This window comes from Epinephelus fuscoguttatus, linkage group LG8, assembly GCF_011397635.1.
Source record: "Epinephelus fuscoguttatus linkage group LG8, E.fuscoguttatus.final_Chr_v1".
Lineage (NCBI taxonomy): Eukaryota > Metazoa > Chordata > Actinopteri > Perciformes > Serranidae > Epinephelus > Epinephelus fuscoguttatus.
The window spans coordinates 20,239,418-20,260,457 of NC_064759.1; the positions used below are offsets into that span (position 1 = coordinate 20,239,418).

Genomic DNA, 21,040 nt, shown 5'->3' on the forward strand with positions numbered 1-21,040 from the left:
CATTTTAAATTTTGCAAGTGAAGTGACACTTTGAGCCCCTTCACTAGGCCCGTTCAGTAATCCATCCATCTCTGCGTCTGTTCTTTTATTTCTGCTGCTGTGACACTTGAATTCACCTTCATGGGATCAATAACATTTGTCTTGTTTCTCTCATGTTATCAACTCTGAAAGAACAATGAAGATCATAGAATAGTTTTTGAGTAACTTCATTAAAGGCCCACTGCCTCCACTCTGAGGTCTGACAAAATTAGCTCCAAATGACCTTCAAAAGATCGCAAACGTGACCTCTCTCCTTCTCTGAACGCCAAGTGACTCGCAGATCAACAAACCATCAGGCTGACAGGTTTAACCTATCTGCCATTAGGCCGTCGAGATATCACACTTTGCTTTAATTCACCATCTTTCAGAGTGTCACACTTTATATTCCCTGGCATGGGTAGTCTACATGCGGATGCATAATTTATCTCAAATTAGCGCCTATTTGAGTAAGCATCAAAGCAAGGCGGCTAAGGTTGGAGGAGAGCTTAAGGAACCGCAGGGAAACCATGGCCAGGATTAATGCGGGAGATTTTTATAAGAAATTACTGGCTTAATGAAGTGGATAAAAAAGCTGTCAGTGTTTTATTGCATCTAAATTGTGTGGAAGTGGTGTTTAGCTGTCTCGCCTACTCCCCACATAATGGGTCGTGACAGTAGCTGTGAGGCTTATTTAACTTAACTGGTGAATAACTTGCATGGCGAAGCTATTCAGCGAGTTGTTTTTATATGCACTAAACCAGTAAGGGGATTTTTTTTTCTCCCCCCACCCCCTTCTCCCTCATTATAATGCCAGAAGAACAACAGCCAACTCAAGAAAACTGACAATTAACAGTGTATCTGGCTTCATATTAAAGAATCGCTGAAATACTATTTTGAGCATTTATAGCAAAGGTTAAAGAGGTCGTTTAGACTTTGAACACAGGAAATATCCGTGCAACATCACTTCTTTACAAATTGGATGTGAGCTAAAGCCTATGTTACATCAATACTGAGTAATCCAATTTACTCTATTGTTATGGTCACACTGCAGGCCCAGTAAATGAAATGGGTTCTCTCTATTGCTCATGGTGGTTACACAAGCTGCTGACATTTATGGTCGTACTTTAACAGACTGTATAATTCACCATACAGGTTCAGCAACTCATACATGCTTACTGTACATTTAACAAGTATGAAAACAGTTATTGGGTTTGGAGAAGGGGCAAAAATTAATAACAGGACACTGAGGGGGTACAGTGGAGTAGTCCTGCAGCGCCATCTTGTGTTTGCTTGTAGGCTTACAGTAGATAAATCATTTTGCCTCTTGACTCACAACTATACAAGGGATTTTTTTCATGTCTGATGTCTGGATTGTTTTGGTGTGAGTTGCCTAGTGCCATAGAGACGTCTGTCTTCTCTCCAATATAATGGAACTAGATGGTACTCGGGTTGTGGTGTTCAAAGCACCAAAAAATCCATTTGAAAAACTCAACAGCAATGTCTCTTTCCAGAAATCATGACCCGGTTACTCAAGATAATCCACAGCTAGTTCGCCGTCTCTGTCAAGTAGCTGTCTGTCAATCACTCACTCTGCAGCACTTCAAAATAAAAGCTCAGAGCTGGATATTCACAGTACTTCAAAATAAAGGTTTTTTTTTTCTACCAGCGACACATTTGCAAATCACTCTTGGACCGCAACCCACCAGCTGGGAACTGCTGATCTTGAGTAATGGGGTCATGATTTCTGGAAAGAGACATTGCTGTCAAGTTTTTCAAAAGTATTTTTTGCTTTTCAAGCTGAGTGCCAACTAGTTCCATTCAAGAGAAGGCAGACATTTCTATAGCCGATATCTTCATAACTCACGAAAAACTTTTTTGATTGATAAATAGCACCATACGTAAGGGGAAAATATGTACTTCTGATTTCAGAATAAACTTCCTTTAATGTGCAGCTGGTTCACTCATTAAAACCGACAATAACAAAATTTAAATTTTCATTTATTTCACATAGTATAGCATCACAATACATGAAATCAATCATCCATCACAGTTCTGATGTGCAAGTGTGTATTTTCAGGTGACTTATAATGAATGGGTCGAGAAGATCTCGAGCCTGGTTCAAGAAGCGAGTTCACCAAGTTACCCAAGTAAAACTTTGCTGAGTAAAATCCAAAACAAGTTTTACAGGCACTTTACTCAGCAAATGTATCGAGATAACCTGTGAATCATCAGATGCTTCGTGAGTCAGGCTCCTGGTCTTTAGATGCAGCCAGAGTTCCCACATCTCATTCCTGATATAAAACAGGCATGGACATGTTGTGTGTCATTGTAATGATAAATTATGAAATTTGGTCTTTTTCCCCTCCTGGTTTATCTGTTTGTCTTGGTTAGTTTCATTTTCACTTTCTTACCTTTTGAATGCAATGAGCAGTGTTATAGTTGAGAACAGTACGAGTTGACAACACACCGACGTAAGCATGCTTGGAATGGGTATATTTCGCTTTTGTGAATCCTGCTTAAACAGAGCCAAACTAAAAACAAAACATGGGTTAATAATTTTGGGCAGGACTGAAACTCTAGGTGGAAAAACATGCAAGTTTCAACCAGTTCATATAATCATCCCAAAATGCCTTAGTCAGCCAATGTGGAGTGTGAACCCCTCCACCAGTCCTGCATCTCAACCTAATACATTTCTTTTTTTAAAATGGTACAAATGAGGTTTTAATCATGACGTATTTTCATTATTTTACTGCTTCTGAGTCATGTAATTATTTTGGCAGTGCTTTTGCAAAGACCATTAACAAATTCCCAACATACTTAATTTTACAACCTATCATAAAGTCGATCAAAAGTGTGATTTTCAGTGGAACACACACAGAAAAGTTACTTTCACTGATTGAAAAGAGTTTAATTATGCTAAGCTGCTGTTATTGAGGACATAAACTCTTTCTGTAAAGGTCCCACTCTGGGATCTAATCAAAATCTTTCATTGACACACACACACACACACAACCATTCATACAAACATATACACCTACACACACTCACACATATATACCTGCATATACACACACGTGTGCGCACGCACGCGCACACACACACACACACACACACACACATACTCATAAACAAGACCAAGTCAGATGGACAGCACAATCCCTTTTCAGTCTGCACACAAAACCTTGTTTTCCCTTCACAAGTGAAACCAAAAAGCGAGTTTTGGGCAGCATTCAGGTAGGGTGAGGTGAGTGGTGGTGAGAGAAAGCTTGCACCGCAACAAGCTTCATCTACATAAGGCCATCTCTGAACATGTGTGGGTTAGGACTTGCAGTTCACATCCACCATCTTTTTTTTGTTTTGTTTTTTTCATCAGCACAGAAGTGGTCGGGGTGGGTTCATCACTAGAGAAATTCCTGCAAACTGACATCACAGTTCGTCCATAAGCGAGAGGGTTTACAACGAGGGTTTGTGTTCCCTCCTCACATTGTTCATTTAGAGGGACCAGCAGCTAATTATCACAGCCTTTGACCGCTTTAGGAAAATCCAAAGAAAGATCCTGAACCTTTTTCCTGTCCAGGTGCAGTTTTACTCTCTCGGACCTCCTCACAGCCAACACGGTGCCTTGCATTCGCCTAAAAAGAATGCCTGAATTTCCCTTCCGTCCCAGCTTGAGAGGCCTGACCCCCGCTGTGCTCCAGTGCTGTCTCACACGCTCGCGGCTCAAGCCGTCTCACAGTACTTTGGGTGCTGGGAGCAAGGGATTGTGATTGGCGCGCCGGTGCGTTTAGTAGTCTGTCCTCTACAGGCTCTCAGGCCGTTCTCCATCTTTCCTTTCCTCTACACTCTTGTGTCTTTTATTTTGCATCAGTGTCTAGACAGTGTTGCGCGGCGTGCCGTTCAGTGCGACGGCCTTGCTGCAGGGCGAGCCCACCGCCTTGGGGCCCGCTGGACGCTGGGTGGAAACGCCAACCTCAAAAACTTCATGGATGGCCTTCCGGAAACAGTGGAAGTTGTAGTCTATTAATCCTGAAGAAGCGAAAAAGATACAACAGATGATTAGATTTTGTTGTGACAATATCTGCACAAAGACAGGGTGTCTACAGGTGTAAACAATTTAAAGTTAAGAGTTTTTAAGACCACTTTGAATTAAATTTGGACAAAACTTGCGATGGAAATACACACCAAAAAGGAAACTATATTCTTTCCAGGTAAATACATAGATGTCAGTTCAAAATGAACAGTAATACTTTCTGTGCTTACGGCTCTGCATGTGAGATTCCACCGCCCTGATTCCTGTTTTGCCACGTTTAAAACACTTTCGACATAGAGCGCAGTTTACTTCATGGACATTTCTGGGCACTGTCATAAGCGATTTGTGCTTTCACTTGCATTTTCCCATTTTTCCCATAGCTCACAAGGTCCTAGTTTAACGATGCAGACTCATCATGTGATCTAAGTGCTCTGAGGGGGCAAAAAAAGGAGCGTTGCACACATACAGGTGTTGCGTCGAAGTATGGTACCCCATCAAAAAGTGTTTCCCTCCTGTTAAAATTATGTTTCTTATATCATCAACACCAAAAATTACATCGGTGATGTGATCAAAACACATTTAAGACCCAATTTAAGACCCATTCAATCTTAATTTAAGACATTTTGGGGACCTGCAACCACCCTGAAAAAAAGTCAGGATGTTGTTGTGTTTTACATTATTTGTATGGGATGCAAATAAAGTAAAGTTGGTCCAATCTGTAGATAAAAAGAGCCATAGGCTTAATTATGTCCCAAAATTAAAAACAAACTGTAATCGGTGAAAACTGAAGGAAAAAGTGCCCATGTAATTATTTGGTTAAGTGTCAGTAAGTCTTGTTATGTAAGGCTCTTGTATTGCAAGAAAATGAAAAGTCTGAGGAGAAGTAGTGATAAAACGAATCAAAATTAATTTAATTAATTTGTGCATTTATTTTCATCCATCAAAAATCCATAGATTGAATTTTTTTCTGCATAAATTAGGTTATAATGTTAATCTGAAAATGTGATACTACAAAAAAAAGCAACTTCTACCTGGTACAGACAGAATAACATGAACAACTGTTAAATAATGAAATCCACTGCCAAATCCAACCACAACATTTTCAAAAGTTAATGATGTTTAATCCCTGTGGAGACTGGCAGGTGTTAACCTAACTAGATGGTCATTTCTGAGAAGCTGAGCTTTGATTTATGAGCTTGTATTGTATTGCATTATAACAGCAACACTTTCTGATCTAATAATATTATGTGTACATATGTATTAAAGTAATTAAAAAAACACACCAAACTACAAATATAAAAATGACTTAAGATTTCCAATGTCAAAATGCAGCATTTATTGCAGAGTTTATGGGGCACTCCACCATTTTAACAGATGAAGATCAGGGTACTCTTTACAAGGAAAACTAAGATTGTACAGTTATGCCACTTCCTCTGTGGCTACTGAAGGAGCTTCCTAAAGTCTGAGAAAATAACCAAGACAGTCATCAGGGTTAGCTTGGTTTGGGCTTGAGCCTTTTAAAGAAACACTGTGTTACAAACTGGCTGCATGGAGTCTGGGTGAGTTGGGACTTTGACAGGGAGGGAGGGTCTAACAAGATATGTCATTAAGTTGCATTATAAAAAGTGTTTTGGAACCTGACCCTTACTAGGGGTGGCAGTAGCTCAGTCCATAGGGACTTGGCTGGGTTGCTGGTTCAAGTCCCCATGGGGACCAAGTATGGGGTGTGAAGACTGACAAGTAATAAAGTAATTTAAAAATAATAATAATCTAAAGAGTTGTTCCGATTCCAATAACTGAAATGCCTCCCATACTCCCTACAATGCTAGATCATGTATCAGTGACTGTGAGTCTGCACCGATCTGATAACACATATTTTATTGATAAACTTTAATGAGGGTGTCAATGTTTTATTTTGTTTTTTATTTTTAGAATATTTCTGGAACTTACTTTAAACTGCCTCCGCTTAGAAAATCTGTCATTTTATTAAAGGATCAACTGCACTCTTCTTCGCCAACTGGCAACCATTTTTAAGTTTCGTGGCAAATATGGAAGTTGAAAAATTGTAGTGACACACGCTGTACTCCCCTAGGTTATGTCACACAAGTTTTGTTTTTTTTCTTGTCTGTTAGATTTCCTTTGACTGGTCTGGCTTTCTCTGTTTGTTCCTGGCTTGATGGGTGGGTGGGGTTGTCTTTTTCTCCTTACTGGTTCTGCGTTTGTTTATTAATGCTCTGTATATCTTTATTGAATTACCAGTAAAAATACCTTGTTTAAATTGCCTCTGCTTCCTCACCATTATAGCTTTCCTACGAGGGCTCAGATGCGATCATATCCCTTTCAGAAGCTTTGAAATCCAGCTTGTTTATTTTGAGTCAATTAAAAACGAATAATTCTAACAATAATGTCTTTTGTGATTGTTTATCCATTTATTGTCGTTGGCCGTTAGCTGAAGCCTGCTGAGCGCAAGATGTATCCACTGATGCATTGGGTCAAGTCTGTTGACAAATCAGAGATTGTGTTGCTGTGTGCGTAACGGTGCTGATTCCAGAGGACATGAGCAATGGAATAACATGACATTCACCCCATCTGAGCGTCAGTAGATCTGTGCTGTTTGGACAGCAACCGAAATAATGAGTAGAATATTGTGAGTTATTTATATTTAACACAATGGCATTGGATCAATACTTAGTGTCAGAATCAGTATCAGACAGGAAAAAATGGAATCGGAAGTTCTCTACTTAAAGCCAAAAGTCCGATATGGATAAGCTTTTATTATTGTTTCTAAAAATCTATCTCATGTAAGTGAAATATTACATTGCTGGATTTTCCCTTTAATGTATTTATTTATTTCAACACATGACAATGTAAAGTCGTCCTTGTTCTGACTTGATACTCTGTGTCTACATGTGGATACACATCGGCTGCAGTGCTAGAATAATTTGGAAGAAAATCTGAAAACACTTGACTCCAGGCCACGTCACCATTAGCCAAATTAAGCCAAATGAGCTCCAGGGGATCATGGATTTCTCTGACAGTTTACCTTTGCGCTCAAAGCTTTCTTCTCGCAGGATGCAGACAAGGGCCAGGAACTTGGTGACCTCTTTCAGGTACAGCACAGTGGTGTTGTTGAGCTTGATGATGGCCATGGACTCCTTGTCGTAGGCACTGCCGCTGCCGTCCTCCCTCAGACTGGTGTGGCACAATACAACACACCACACCACAGTGTTCAGGGGAAAATGTGAAATAAACTGCAGCTTGTGGATTAATTAAGCAAACACATGCATAAATTAAGTTATGCTTCAATGAGACAACACAGGGGTAAACTCTAGATCCTAAATCATTAAGAAATGTAGGTTTTTCTGGTATTCAACATGTTAATTTATACAGAAAGTTAATCCAAAATCTACCCCACAGATACTCTTCCTTCTGTTTTAATGCACTTATTATAAAGTTAAAGTCTACAAAACACAACTAGCATCTGAATGACAGGAAGAGCTAAAAAACAACAACTCTGACCTCCATTACTCATGTACAAATAAAGCACTCTCACCCATAGATGCAGGAGACGTCAATGACCACGTCGATCATATCACAGCACAGTTCATAGGACTGCATGTCTACAGGAGAGCTGTCTGTGGCGATGTAGATCTTACTGACCACGTCGAACAGAAAGGCCTTCTCTATACCTGAATTCTGTCAGTGACAAATAGAAGGCAACGAGGATGACACAGAGGAAGAGACAAAGGAAAGAGAAAGGATGTTAGGACATCGATAAGGTACGTCGGACATTTGTTATCAATACAGTGGTGGTGGGCAATATGATGATATATTCAATGAAACAATACCAATTTGGCAACTGTCAGATTTTATTACTGCAACAACTAAACATTATTTGTCATTACCCTGACAATCATTCTCTCGATAAATCGCTTGGTCTGAAATACGTCAGACAATACTAACATCACAGTTTTCTTAAGTTAAAATTGACATGATAAAATTGCTTCATTCGTTCAGCCAACAGTCCAAAACCAGCAAAGACTTACATTTCAAAATTTGGATCTGCTGAATTTCTGCTTCAAAATAACTCAAATGATGAATCAATATGAAGATTGTTGCTAATGAACTAGTCTACTAATTGTTTGTCCTAGCCCTAGATTTTTTTTATGCCATTTATAATGTTTGGTTATCCCTTTATTATCGAAGTACAGTATTTAGGCCATTGTCAACTAATAACACAAATCAGTGAGATGGCTTGTAGGCAATATTGGATTTTATATGATTTGCATCAATATGATGAAGTATCTTTATTTGTCATCGGGGTCAGGGGAAAAAAATCAATACAATATAGTGTCATGTTATTTTGCATGACATGACACCAAGTATTTATTTTTATTACATAAATTATTAATATTGCAAATACCAATTTAACTTTTGGTGCGAGAAAAACAAAGTTATCTTTATGAATTTAACGCCACATGTAGTGAGTAAGTGATTTACACATGGGTTAGGGCTGTGGTTTTTAAATGGTGTGCCGCGATGCAAATCCAGGTGTGCTGTGGGATTTTGTGATAACCACAGTTATGAATGAATTTTTAATTGACTGAATCAGTATGTTGTGTGCACCCATTTCCTAATAAAAAGAGGCAAACTCTACCTTTAAAAATGTAATTTGATTTAATTTAATAGACCTTCATGGGGATGCTATTTGTCACCGTTCGCACGAGGGAATTATAAGTGTGTGACACATCACGTTATCTTACATTATTTCCCATTTAAATGGATGTGTTATTGGTGCTTTGATGTAATTTTAAAAAAGTTTAAAATTAATTCTTAAATCATTTTGTTAATATTTCCTGTGTAATGGTTGATTTGAATTGTTATTTGATATCAGTAGATAAAAACAAACATTAACGTTGTGATTAGAGTGATAACACTTATTATAGAGGCTGTTGTGCACAGATTTAAACACAGGTATGCCTTGGGTATAAAAAGTTTGAAAACCACTGGGTTAGGGGATTCTTTTGAGTATCATAATAATATCGTATTATTGGGCCTCTGGTGATTCTCACCCCTAATTTGTCTGGTACTTAACTTCTACATGCCACAACTTATCAATACACATATTAAAATCTGCCAGAAGTTTTGTGAACATTCCTAAGGAGACCACTGACAAGTCAAAACTGCACTGAACATTATAACTGGGCTTCACCTTCTGGCACATTTTATCATGTGTACTAATGATGTAAATACAATGACAGTGATTTAAATTACATACACAGTACTGTGATCCCTTTTTATCCACATGGAAAATGAGGTCATAAGAAGAACTTGGGTTCACTTCGGTTCAGTTCAGCTGAGTTCACAAAGCTTCAAAATACTACGTGTTCCTTAATGTTTTAAATGCAGCTTTAATCACCCAGTGAAGCTAGGATGTGTGCCAACAGACGACATCCACACAGCCAAAAATCAAACCTTTCAAAGCTGAATCTTGCAAGTCATCCCAAAGGCAGAGGCACTAAGTTCAACTGACTGCTCTTTGAAGTGTTTTTCAGGACTTAGTCATGAAATGTAACATCCAAAGACAGAGTCTGAGCTTTGCACTTAAAGCTTCTCAAGGAGATATTTTTCTCTGTCACGGAGGACTTTTCTTAAACTACTTAAAGTCCCTGGATACCAAAATATTAAGTGCAATTTGCAAATATCATGTGAAGCAGCACAGCTTGTTGGGTTTTATATATTGTCGTATATGTCGTTGTGAATGTGAGCAATATCCATAGACCAGCATCACAATCACAGACTGTAAGGGCAGTGGAGGAAGTACCAATCATAAAGTGCTATATGTGCTGGCAGTGACTCACATGACGCATGCGGTCACACACAAATCACGCTGGCCAATGACAAACTCACAAGATGGCTTCATTCACAAAGTGCCGTCTGCTGTTGACTCACAGAAATGAAGATGTTTAGGAGGTTCTCCAGAGTGGGGAGCTGAGGGATGAGCTTCTGCACCACTTTACTGAAGGCCTCGAAGATGGAGTGGTCGTAAATACTCGTCAAGTAAAAGCTGAATGAGAGAAAAAAAAAAAAAAAAAAAGGAGGAAGTGAATAAAGCAGTTACTCGCAGGATACACTTCTCACTTCCTTAAAATACATATGAAAGCAGGTAAAAATAGAAAGAGTCACAAGCTCACATGACAAACAGACACTGGATGATAGAAAGGAGCTGTTAAATCAAAGCCAGTTTCAGACACAGAAACACAGAAATAAAAACACATTATTAGCAAAAACCTATCACCATATTTCAAAACTGGATACACATGACTTGTGGACTTTGGTTGCTTCGATATATAAATAAAAAGGTCAGACCCTGAAGCTAGTGGCCTGAGCCAAATGTCTGAATACACTTGGCAGAAGCTCAACTCTGCAATACATTACAGTGAGGAAAGCACCAGAGAGCCACAAGGCAGAGCAAAAAAAAACCTCAGCTCCACTATATATCCGGAGCTGCTCTGGCTGTCTCACCGGAATAAACAACAATCTCACCCCACATAAAACACAGAGCAGTGTGTGCCAACATAGACCAAATGTCAACAGTAAAGCTGCGGCAGAGCTGACCGGGATCGGCCAGGACAGCCTGTTTAATGTTGTACACCACAAGTTTCTGCACAGTGAGTCAGGGCAAAGGCTATTAATGAGTAGTTTTATTTTTTGATTAGGGCTGCAAAACCAAAAATAATAAATATACACTGACAAACTAAAAAAAAAAAAGAAAAAATACAACATCTGAGGGGCTGAAACCAGAGAATTTTGGGCATTTTGGATTGATAGGAAACATTATATTGATTACCAAAAATGTTACCAACCCTATTTGCTTAATTCACTAATCGGTCATTCTTCCAGCTCTATAACGAATAAAACTGTTGATGCCTTACAAAAATCATGTGATGAACGGCTATCACAAATATGCCAAAGTTCAATTTATGAAGTCAACTTGTGAAAAGCAAACAAATCTTCACATTTAAAAGGTATACTATGCAAAATTCTTTGACCCACTAGAGATGTGTGGTGGTGTATTTTTCTGCAGAGACTCTGCCCTCTGCCTGTATTTTCAGATCTTTTTGTTATTTTGCCGTGTTCAGGATGCTCCTGGGTACAGCACGCAGGTGAAGTCTGGACTTTATAAGCAGCACGCATCCAAAAGAAAGTTACAAAAATCTCTGACACAGCACCAAGCAACACAAATAAAGTGAGGTGAAAATACCAAGCTGACAAAGCTATGGTTGGCTTAACTTTAATTCCCGCATAGTACACCTTTGAAGAGCATAGTATCTTAATCGAAAAATGACTTAAACAATGTCTTTAATCAATTAACAATACTGTCATGAATTAGCTTTCCGTCTGTTGAATAAACCAGGGGTAGGCAATCTACGGCCCCCGAGCCACATGTAGCTCGTAAGCCCCTCTCCAGTGGCTCCCTGTGGCTTTGACAAAAAAATAAATGGATATGAATAATGGTTATTTGTTAACATTTTAATTTTAATTCATCATTATTGTAGGTCTTAAGTGATTATGACATTGTCCAACTGTAAAAATGTGTAGCCAAATAAATCTGGACTGACTTTTTTATGGTTGTAACAAAGGTTTTAGGAGTCCAGATAAAAATGGATCCTTTTATTGCTATATTTGGGGTATCAGCCGAACAACTCCAAATTAACTCCTCAAAGTCAGGAATATTAACCTTTACTTCACTTTTGGCAAGACGTCGTATTTTACTACTGTAGAAATCTCCTAAACCCCCGTCTATATCACTGTGGCTTCAGGATGTTATGGCCTTTGTTAAATTTGAGAAAATAAGTGACAGGCTCCTCTGATAACTTCACTCGGAAACTTAAATTCTCTTTAATTCCATAACAACCCTGTCTTTTATTTTATTTATTTATATATACACATAAAATTTTCTTAAATCAATTAATTTGCTACAAATGTATTATTTACTATTTTTTATTTTTAGTTGATTTTTATTCTTCTATCTATAACCTTACCTTCTTTCTCTTTAACCACACTTAATTTGGGGGTTTATTTACAACCGGACTATGTACACAACTATGTACAAACTTATGTCTGTTTTTTCCCCCATGCAGAGACCATTTTTATTGTTCCTGTTCCGTTTACAAAAAAAGGGGGATAGCACTTGTAATTCTCTGTTGAAATTGTTATAACATTTCATCAGCTGCAACGTGCGTCACATGTCTACAGCCTGGCACCTTTTCCTCTAAATTTTGCAGAACCTAAATAGCTGTGTTTAGTCTAGGTAGACCAACTATTAATTCCAAATCCAAAACAGGAAGAGTTTGATAGGAAAATAGAGAATTCAAATGTGGGTGGTTAGATTTGTTTGCTTTTACCACCGACACTGCAACGTTAAAGAACCAAATAATCATAAATATCCTACTGCAGAGGAGCCAACCTGTGGTAAAACATATTAATGAACGCTCATTTAGACCTGTTTGTAATGTTGATAGGCTAATTTAGACTTAATAGGTTTTGTTACCTCGTTTATTATGAGGCTTAAAATGTTTGGTGGTTCCACAAAGTTATTTTTTTAGTCAAAACAGCTCTTCTAATATCAGTGGTTGCTGAACCCTGGACTAAGCCTTTAATCAAGTAATCATTTTAGCTCTACTCGAGCCTTTTGAAGGGCTATTTCCTCAGGTTGCATGACGCAGCAATATTTTCAGAAAATAACAGACCAACAAATCTCCTACACTGGTGATGGCGTAAACGACTGTGTGGTGACACTGCAGAATATGGACCAAAACGACACACGTGTGCTTCAGCCTTGTTTCTATTTCTTAAATGTGTCAGACCTTAAGAATGTGAATCTTAACAGCTTTGGTATCTGAACCACAGGTCATTGTTTCCTCATTAGGAGGTCAGAGAGGAATCTCACAGTAACACTGAGAGTATGCAGGACACAGGCTACACCAACACAACTGAAAGTACAAGACTTATCAACCAATAAGCTTCTGCCCTGAACGACTGTGTCACACAAATAACTTCAAACACATGTCAGTTACAGTATGTGCTCTCGAGTTTATGCCGTCTCTTGTGTTACCACTGATGCACACACACTATCATATTTTGTCATTTACCATAACTCTGCTGCTCCAGGAAGTTTCATATCTTGATAACACTCTTCCTGAGAGATTAAATTACAAGTCATATGCCACTAATGGTGATGACGTTGTACTACATGTACAGACTCAGCTGAGAAAAAAAAAAAAAAAAAAAAAAAAACAGCACACCTTACAGTGTTTATGAATGCAGCCTTATTCTCACTTTCAGACTTGACACAAATTTGATTCAGTGGGAGGTGTGACTAGCTGTTAACACCTACGCGTCTTGTGGAAGCACAAAGTTGTTTTAACTCAGGGAGTTGAACTGAATTGATGGATTTAATTTTAACGAACTTACTTTTTATTTGCATCAAGGTAGGCTCCCACGATTGAAATTACACCAAACCAGGCCTACAAATTAATATAGAGTGAGCCTATTAATTCATCCCATCAAGCGAAAGACACATGAAGACATCTGGATTCTAGTTACATTCAAGTATAGCAACTTCAATTAAGTTAGCTTAGTAAACGGACTGAATTAGAAATTATTTTTGGAGGACATTTGAGGTTTCTGATTAGCTGCTGTACCTGTCAGAGCTTATTTCTAAACTGTGCCTTTCTTTTTGATCATATTTGGGTATTAAATCAGCTCAGCATGAAAAGTCTTACTGTACACACTTAATATTATAAAGTAAAAAAACAGCATTAGGTTTAAAGATTTGTAACATCAGAAATGTGGACTTTGACACAGAAGAGTTTGACTCATTTTGACAAAAATAAAAAATGGACAAATTAAATTACGTAAAATGTTTGTGGCAATTAAGAAAATTCAAATTTAAGGCTACTTAATGACTTTAAAGGCTTAATAATTTGTTAATTTGAATTTAGGACCTTTTTAGACTCTTTAAGGACCTGCAGACAGACACCCCATGCTTTAGTGTATTTTCATAATGGATTGAGTCATTGTTAAACAGAGTTCTAGTTTTGCCGCTCTAGGGTGCCTTGATTTTGCATCTTACCCATTCATGTAGACATTTGTCTCACTTTGTGATAAAAAGCTTTACATGTTATATTAAGGGACTCAGATGTTAAGGAGAAAGAAAGAGAAGGGTCTATTTGCATGATTCTAACAGCCATGCAGTGATGAGATAGGACAGCAAACTAAGATTAAACATGCATCAATAAAAGGTGTGTATGTTTTAGTCACAAACTCAATAGTAACTCTATTTACCAACATCTTCTATGACTGCACAGGCAACAAGGATGAAATTATTTCTTCTTCAGTCTTGTTCAGATGTAGAAGTAAAATGATAGCATGTTAAATTAAGTGTACCTGAGATGCAGCTTTTCTAAGCTAGCGTCTGCCAGATCATCATTGGCTCTCTGATGGATGTCTCTCTGGGTCTCGATCTTGTGATCGTCTGAGAGGCCGTCCACTTTGTGGATGAACACCTCGAAGTTGATCTCTGGATTGACCCTGTAGGCCCGCGACACAGTGAGGTGAAGCCTGCCCAAGGCCTCCACGTAATCGTCCTATGAGGAAGGAAGGAAACATATTAATACACATGTGCAATACGTACATCTGTTTAGAAAGTGAAATCATAATACTGGGCATAAATGCATTACAAAAATCAAAACTTTACGTAACAGTCCTTTTTTATGTCACAATTTTCTTTTATGAATGTATTAATGCACACAATCACCATATAATTAATCACCTTTTTTCTGTCATACTGTCAGCTGAGTTAAAGCATTTGAGAGCAAAACAATTAAAGCTGGAGTACGCAGATTTTTTTTCTTTGGTGTCACTGGGCAAAAATCCCATAACATTTGAGCATATTTAAATTCAAGTGAACACTAGACTTCTACACCTCTTGGCTCTGTTTTCAGGCTTTAGAAAATGTAGGCTGTGATGAGAGACTTTGGCCAATCACAGGTCATTTCAGAGAGAAGCATTCCTTTTGGCTGTACTACAAAGATGTGTGTGCACATCCCGTCAGATGGTGAAAGCCTGATTCAGTGGTGGACAATCCTGCAGGGAAAGTTGTTTTTCCAGCATTCGCAACAACTGCCTGCGCTGCAAAGCAACCCAAAAAGGGAGACAGAGTTGACAATAAACAAAATAAAACGTGTTAATCTTGGAGAAGTGTCTCTGAGATGAACAGAAATTGTTGCTATGGATTAGCTTTCTGCTAACAAGAGCCAAAGACTCAGGGTTGCAGCTTCAAGTTTATGTTTATGTAGCTAATGTTAGCTAGAGCCTCGAATCACAGTGTGTCAGCTGTCCATACAGCGTACAATAAAACATATGATTAAATACATCAATGGGTACATCATACATCACTGGGTAGCTGAATGGAGTGCGTGCATGTGCCCATGGTTGTCAGAAAGAGAGAGAGAGAGCTGCAGGTGTTTTCAAAATCTGTTGTTTTTCTGCCTTTTCCAGATTTCTGCCTACCCCTGCTTTAAGCCTCTTTTGACCTTTAGATACCTCAAAATTGCATGTGACTTTCTTCTGCCTTTATGAACCTGGTAAAGAGCCCTTTTAAATACTTGAGTCCAGCGAAGGATTATACTTAACACATAACCTACAATTACATCTACGCCACAGCTAATTCCTGTTAGTTGATGAACAGGAAAGTCAACACACACACACTGCCTTTTCAAAGTGTTACAGAGACAACACAAACACAATCATGTGTTGCTCCAGGACAGGGAGGTGTACGCTCTCATCAGCTTTAAACCAGGTATGAGGAAATATACTGCTGCGCTATCTTCCAAAACAGCAGGAGAAAAACAAGTCTCCTCCGATATCGCCGTGTGACCAAACTGCTGAGACTAATTGAATCTGATGCAACTCTCTGAGTACAAATAAACCCTGCAATCAGATCAGCTGTGGCTAACATCCTAGTTGAGATTAGTTCTTGAAAGCACTTAGAGCACTGGCATCAAAGCCACGGCATGTAATTGTCTTTTTTCTGGCTATTCTGGCTGTCCATCACTGAGTTCACTCTCAAGGTCTTTTACTGGACCTAACAGTGAGCTTTATGTGTGCAGCTTTACCTTGATGACACAGAATGTGTGTTGAAGTGAGTCTGAATATAGTCAGATGTTGTATTATTACAATTAAAAACCCCGTCAGTGACAAGATAAACACTTTCTGTTCTTCACCTGAGCATCAATGACAAATATCAACGCCCCGGTTCCTCTGAAGATCATCTCATAGTCGAAGGTGGGGTCGAAGAAGTCCACCTGACCTGGGAAGTCCCAAATCTGGAAGTTGACAAAGGAGCTGCTGGAGATGTCGTCCTTGTAGATCTTGTTGGTGCTCTCCAGAAACAAGGTCTCATTGGGAGACATTTTGTGGAACACCACCTGAAATCAGAGTTGTTGTAATGTTTATGTGGAATAAATGCAGATGACATGTGTTGGGGATTTTGTGTGGGTAACTTGAAGTCCTTAAATAATAGTTTATACTGGATACAAAATAAAAATTGTCCTAAAAGCTGGTATTTTATCACAGGCAGGTAACAGTTTCAACACTGCTATGTAATTTCCAGATAAACCTTTAGCCAAATGAACATGGCAACAGTGGAAGAGCAGGTTATGAGTTTATTTTCAGACTTACGGAAACTACAGTTCCCTAAAACTGCTGGTGACGGTAAAATCTCATAAATATAACCACACTGAGCCCAGGTGACGCTTGAAAATAACAACATAGACAAATAATCAACTTGGAGATATTATATAAAGTTTTACAGACAGACTTTATCGAAGGTACTCATTATGGAATTTACATATCAGTCAATTTAATATTTTGTTTTTATTTTTTGCCACTCCAAGATTTGTTTAAAAATGTATTTGGCATCTATGTACAACCAAGAGACTCATTTTAATGGACTGTAAATCATTCTCACTACCGTGTTTTCTAAGGTGGATCATACAGATTTTTAAAAATGAAGTTTATAAGTTCAAATTCCCTGAAAGTTAATTTTCCGACATACTGCGATGCACCTTCAGTGATTAGTCTCATTTCAACTTATGCTTTTGCTTGGTTTTAATGTTTGTTAAATGACTGTTAAACTTGTGTTAAATAGCTGAGACTTAAAACATTTTGTTAAACACTTTTTAACACATTATTTGCCTGTAAAATTATGACAAATATTGAGCATTTAATAATACAGCAAATATATAATAACTTTATATACTGACTACAATCTTTGAACGTGTTTTTAGGGGTTTCTTTACTACACAGCTGGTGATTTACTGTAAATGACTTTCTTCCTTTACGCTATAATTCAAGCACAAAGGCATAACTCTGGCGTCACATGCAGAGCAAGAGAGAAAAGGCCAAGACATTGCAGACTCACTCTGATGTAACTCACATCACTCAACATTCAGCATTTTATAGCTGCGTGCTTTCAAACAGCAGACAGCAGCTGTAAAGTAAAGTGTGATTAAGGGTTGATCAAGGTCTTGGTCCACTGAATACAGTTACAGGAGGAAAATAAGTTGCAGGGGGTGACAGCGGTGGACCTGGGAGTGTTCTCCCCAGCACTGCCATTTTAAAACAGTTTGTGGGCCACTGAGGTCACAGGCCAATGAACCAGCAAAAAGCCAAATCACATGTTTTTCAGCCCAGACCGGAGGCTTACAGGAGAACATTAGTCTGAGACTTGACGGTGTGTGGATTCCTGCAAAACAGTACGAGTGTGTGCTTCAGTTCAGAAAACTGCCATTTACTTTTGTTTCTTCTGTGTGTAGGATAAGCTCCTGGTGAGTCACGCTATATCCAGCCTGACTCTACGTCCCACTTGGATTTTAACATAAATAATAAAATATCATAGACGGCAAAACTGCATCTCATCTATTATTTAACCGCAGTGCCCGTCTGAGAGCGGTTGACTTGAAAAATATAACTGAGACAGCCAACCTTGCTGTAAATGTTGGCTGGATCACAAAATAGAAAAGGCATTTGTATCAGAGAGGCAGACCAGCTGGGCTCCAGGTTTACTGCATGTCAGTTGGTTTTGATAATTTGATTACTTGCACATTTGTTAGGGACGTCACACTACTAAAGTACAATACAAATTAGGACTTATAACTTTGTGGCCATGACTTGTAGAGGGGCCCTGTGTCATATTCTAATTCTAAGAGCTTTATTACTGTAGTTAATATTGTGTTCACGTGGTGCATGTTGCTAATCAATCAAATTTACACAAATGAACACAAAATAAATGTTACTGCAGTACAGAGGTCAGGTTTTTGCTGCAGTTTTTATAGCAGAGGTAGACCATCTCAACTAAAAACAGGCCATTGCCACTAAGTTTGGCAAATGATACATTAAAGGAGCAATGTGTGGATTTAGTGGCACCTAGGGGTGAGGACTGCTCATTGCAACTAGCTGAAACTTCTTCCATGTGCCAAGAGTGAGCTCCTGGTTAGGATTCCTTCAGTTTTCATTGTTAAGGAGGTATTTACTGGGAGCCGAATTATCCACAGAGGTCTCCTCCTCTCCAAAAAAAAACGTACCCAGTGATTTAAACTGATAAAAATACTGAATAAAGCAAGTTTTACTTTAAAAATCTGTGTTTTTCCAATGGTATCTGGCACAGCGGAGGGGCCATTTACTACAGTGGTTGATGTGAATATGCGGCTGGCCCCATCCAAAGCCAGTATTTTGTTTGTCTTTACTGGCCTACTGTGGAAACATGGCGCAAAACACTGACTCCGCAGACGAGGACCCACTCCGTATGTAGATACAATTGACTTATTTTAACCTCCTGAGACCCGAACTTTTGTTTGGTATGCATTCTTAATTTCTCCTAACTATTTGGGATCAGTAGAACCCGATAAGTACAAAAAACGAAAGTCCCAAAGTCTTCAAAAGAGTACTTACTGATTGATAAGCAGTGTCTTGGCTTGTTACAGTTGCTAAAATTGGTCAAATTTGTTGCCAAATCAAACTACAACCATTATTAATCATAAAAAAATAAGTTTCAACCATAAAATGTGATCAGGTTTCGGACCTTGTCCACTTTTGTGTTGGCATCGGCTGCAGATTGACTTTGCTTGGAGATGGCTACCATCTTGTTTTTTCACACATTAGTGTATTGTGCTCTTACTGCCACTAGATGGCAGAAAAAAAAGTGTCCATGAACGAGGACAACAGGTCTAAGTTAAGTAGAATAAGGTATAAGGTCAAGTAAACCTAAAATGTGATGTGCTCATGCAAGGACGCAGGGTCTCAGGAGGTAAAGGTAACAAAAACACATTGATTCTTATTGTTAGGTAATACTAAACTAAACATACTGATTATATGATATTAAATTTTTGCCAATATAGCCCCCAAAATCGTACACACCGTTCCATTAAACTATAGGGAAAAACAGAGGTGCTTTTCCCACAGCAGAAGCCATATATGTAATGAGTGTGGCTGTTGTTTAGGCCTTCATGCACTAAGCACATTGATCACAAGACGAGTTGTGTCAGGATCTTGGTGGTTTACTGCCACAGCTATAACTTTTTCAATGAGAGACCTTGGGAGCCCTGATAGCTCTGGATTTAATGCAGGCCACAGGGCACATATTGCACACGGGGCAGTTGATGGTGGGGGGTCAGCAGGGGCCTCCTGACTCATTAATCCAGCCATGTTTAAAGTTAATGAGCATGTTGTCCTGGCTGCAGGTGCTATGACGGATGCAGTGATTTAACACAAAGTGTTATGACTTGCAGAATGGAAGGTGTGGTCGGGTTGCAGTCATGTGAGATCTACACATCAGACCTGCCCAATGCCTCACAGCTGGGTGGGACTAAGATATATTTGGCATGTTGGATAAGTTGTTAACCAAACAGTCACATGCTTTGTGTCCATGTATCAATACAGATGCACCGCGCGTCTGCTGTCCACCTGGTTAATAATTTACTGCTACAGCTACACTAGCGTTAGCTAACACTGAAGGCTAACTGCTTGTTAGCTGCAGGAAAGAGGGGTTTTAATTTCAGCTCTCACACTCTCGTGTAGCTAGACATGTTATCTGCTGGTTCATAGCTATCATCACCAACTCGCTAGCTATTTTGGCTAACGTCCCATTTAGTTGCGTGCAGCAGGGGGAAGGCGCCGCTCGCCTCGAGAGGCTAATAGTTCACCATCTCTGCCTACCTTCTGTATGGATGATTTGCCACTTCTCCTCAAACCCATTAGCAGGATTCTCGGTTTGGTGTCGGACGGCGCCGGGCTGTCCTCAATGTCGGCCTCCTCTTCACCATAGCCGAAATCTTTGGGGAACGAGTCCGCAACCCCGTAGCTGTCAGCCAGCTGTTCCACCTCGTACTGAATCGACATTTTGACCTAACGACGGTCGCTTCCCCTCTTCCCCCCCTTACTTGTCGGTCGCTGCACCCGTGTTTGTATCACACCAAGACAAACTAACGTTACACAGTGAAATCGTTTATCAATAATGCCCTGGCTACTTGGAAACACCGAGCGTGATCCCACACATTTCCTTAGGATTTCCTCTCCCCTGAAAAAAACTCACCCTTTGTTCCCACCCCTTGATTCTGATTGGCTGTCGGAATTAAAACACGAAAAGTGATTGGTCGAACCGCCTGTCACTCTACTGAGGTTTGTCGCTGTCACCTGACTAGTACTCAGACCTGTTTTGTGACCTATCACCCGAATAAGTGGTAAATACACACTCTTTGCGCAGCTGTCTTAAGCCGTTTGAGTTTGTAACAACAACATATCATTTATATATTTTTATTTTCTGTAAAATAAGTAACATTTGACGACGTTTATTATTAAATTATTTATTATCAAATAGAAAGTAGGCAGCGCTGGTGTTCTGCGATATCACCAGCAGATGGCGGCAGA

The 21,040-nt window shown here is 39.1% G+C and overlaps 1 protein-coding gene across 1 annotated transcript; it reads right to left on the minus strand.

Moving 5' to 3' along the window:
* Nucleotides 1-1,999: 1,999 nt before the first annotated feature.
* Nucleotides 2,000-20,730, minus strand: rragca (Ras-related GTP binding Ca). Its single transcript, XM_049583373.1, has 7 exons — nucleotides 20,330-20,730; nucleotides 16,339-16,542; nucleotides 14,501-14,700; nucleotides 10,001-10,115; nucleotides 7,602-7,744; nucleotides 7,092-7,240; nucleotides 2,000-4,044 (listed from the first exon to the last, which is right to left on the minus strand). Exons 1-7 carry the CDS (start codon nucleotides 20,510-20,512, stop codon nucleotides 3,890-3,892), a joined length of 1,149 nt encoding a protein of 382 aa, XP_049439330.1. The 5' UTR covers nucleotides 20,513-20,730; the 3' UTR covers nucleotides 2,000-3,889.
* Nucleotides 20,731-21,040: the final 310 nt, after the last annotated feature.

Excerpts from the sequence above, each read along its gene's own strand:
- rragca (XM_049583373.1), bottom strand. The coding sequence starts at position 20,512 with ATGTCGATTCAGTACGAGGTGGAACAGCTGGCTGACAGCTACGGGGTT. Across the intron at positions 7,745-10,000 it reads TCCTAAACATCTTCATTTCT|AATTCAGGTATAGAGAAGGC; the intron begins GTGAGTCAACAG and ends TGTCACTGACAG. Across the intron at positions 7,241-7,601 it reads GACGTCTCCTGCATCTATGG|TCTGAGGGAGGACGGCAGCG; the intron begins GTGAGAGTGCTT and ends GTGCCACACCAG.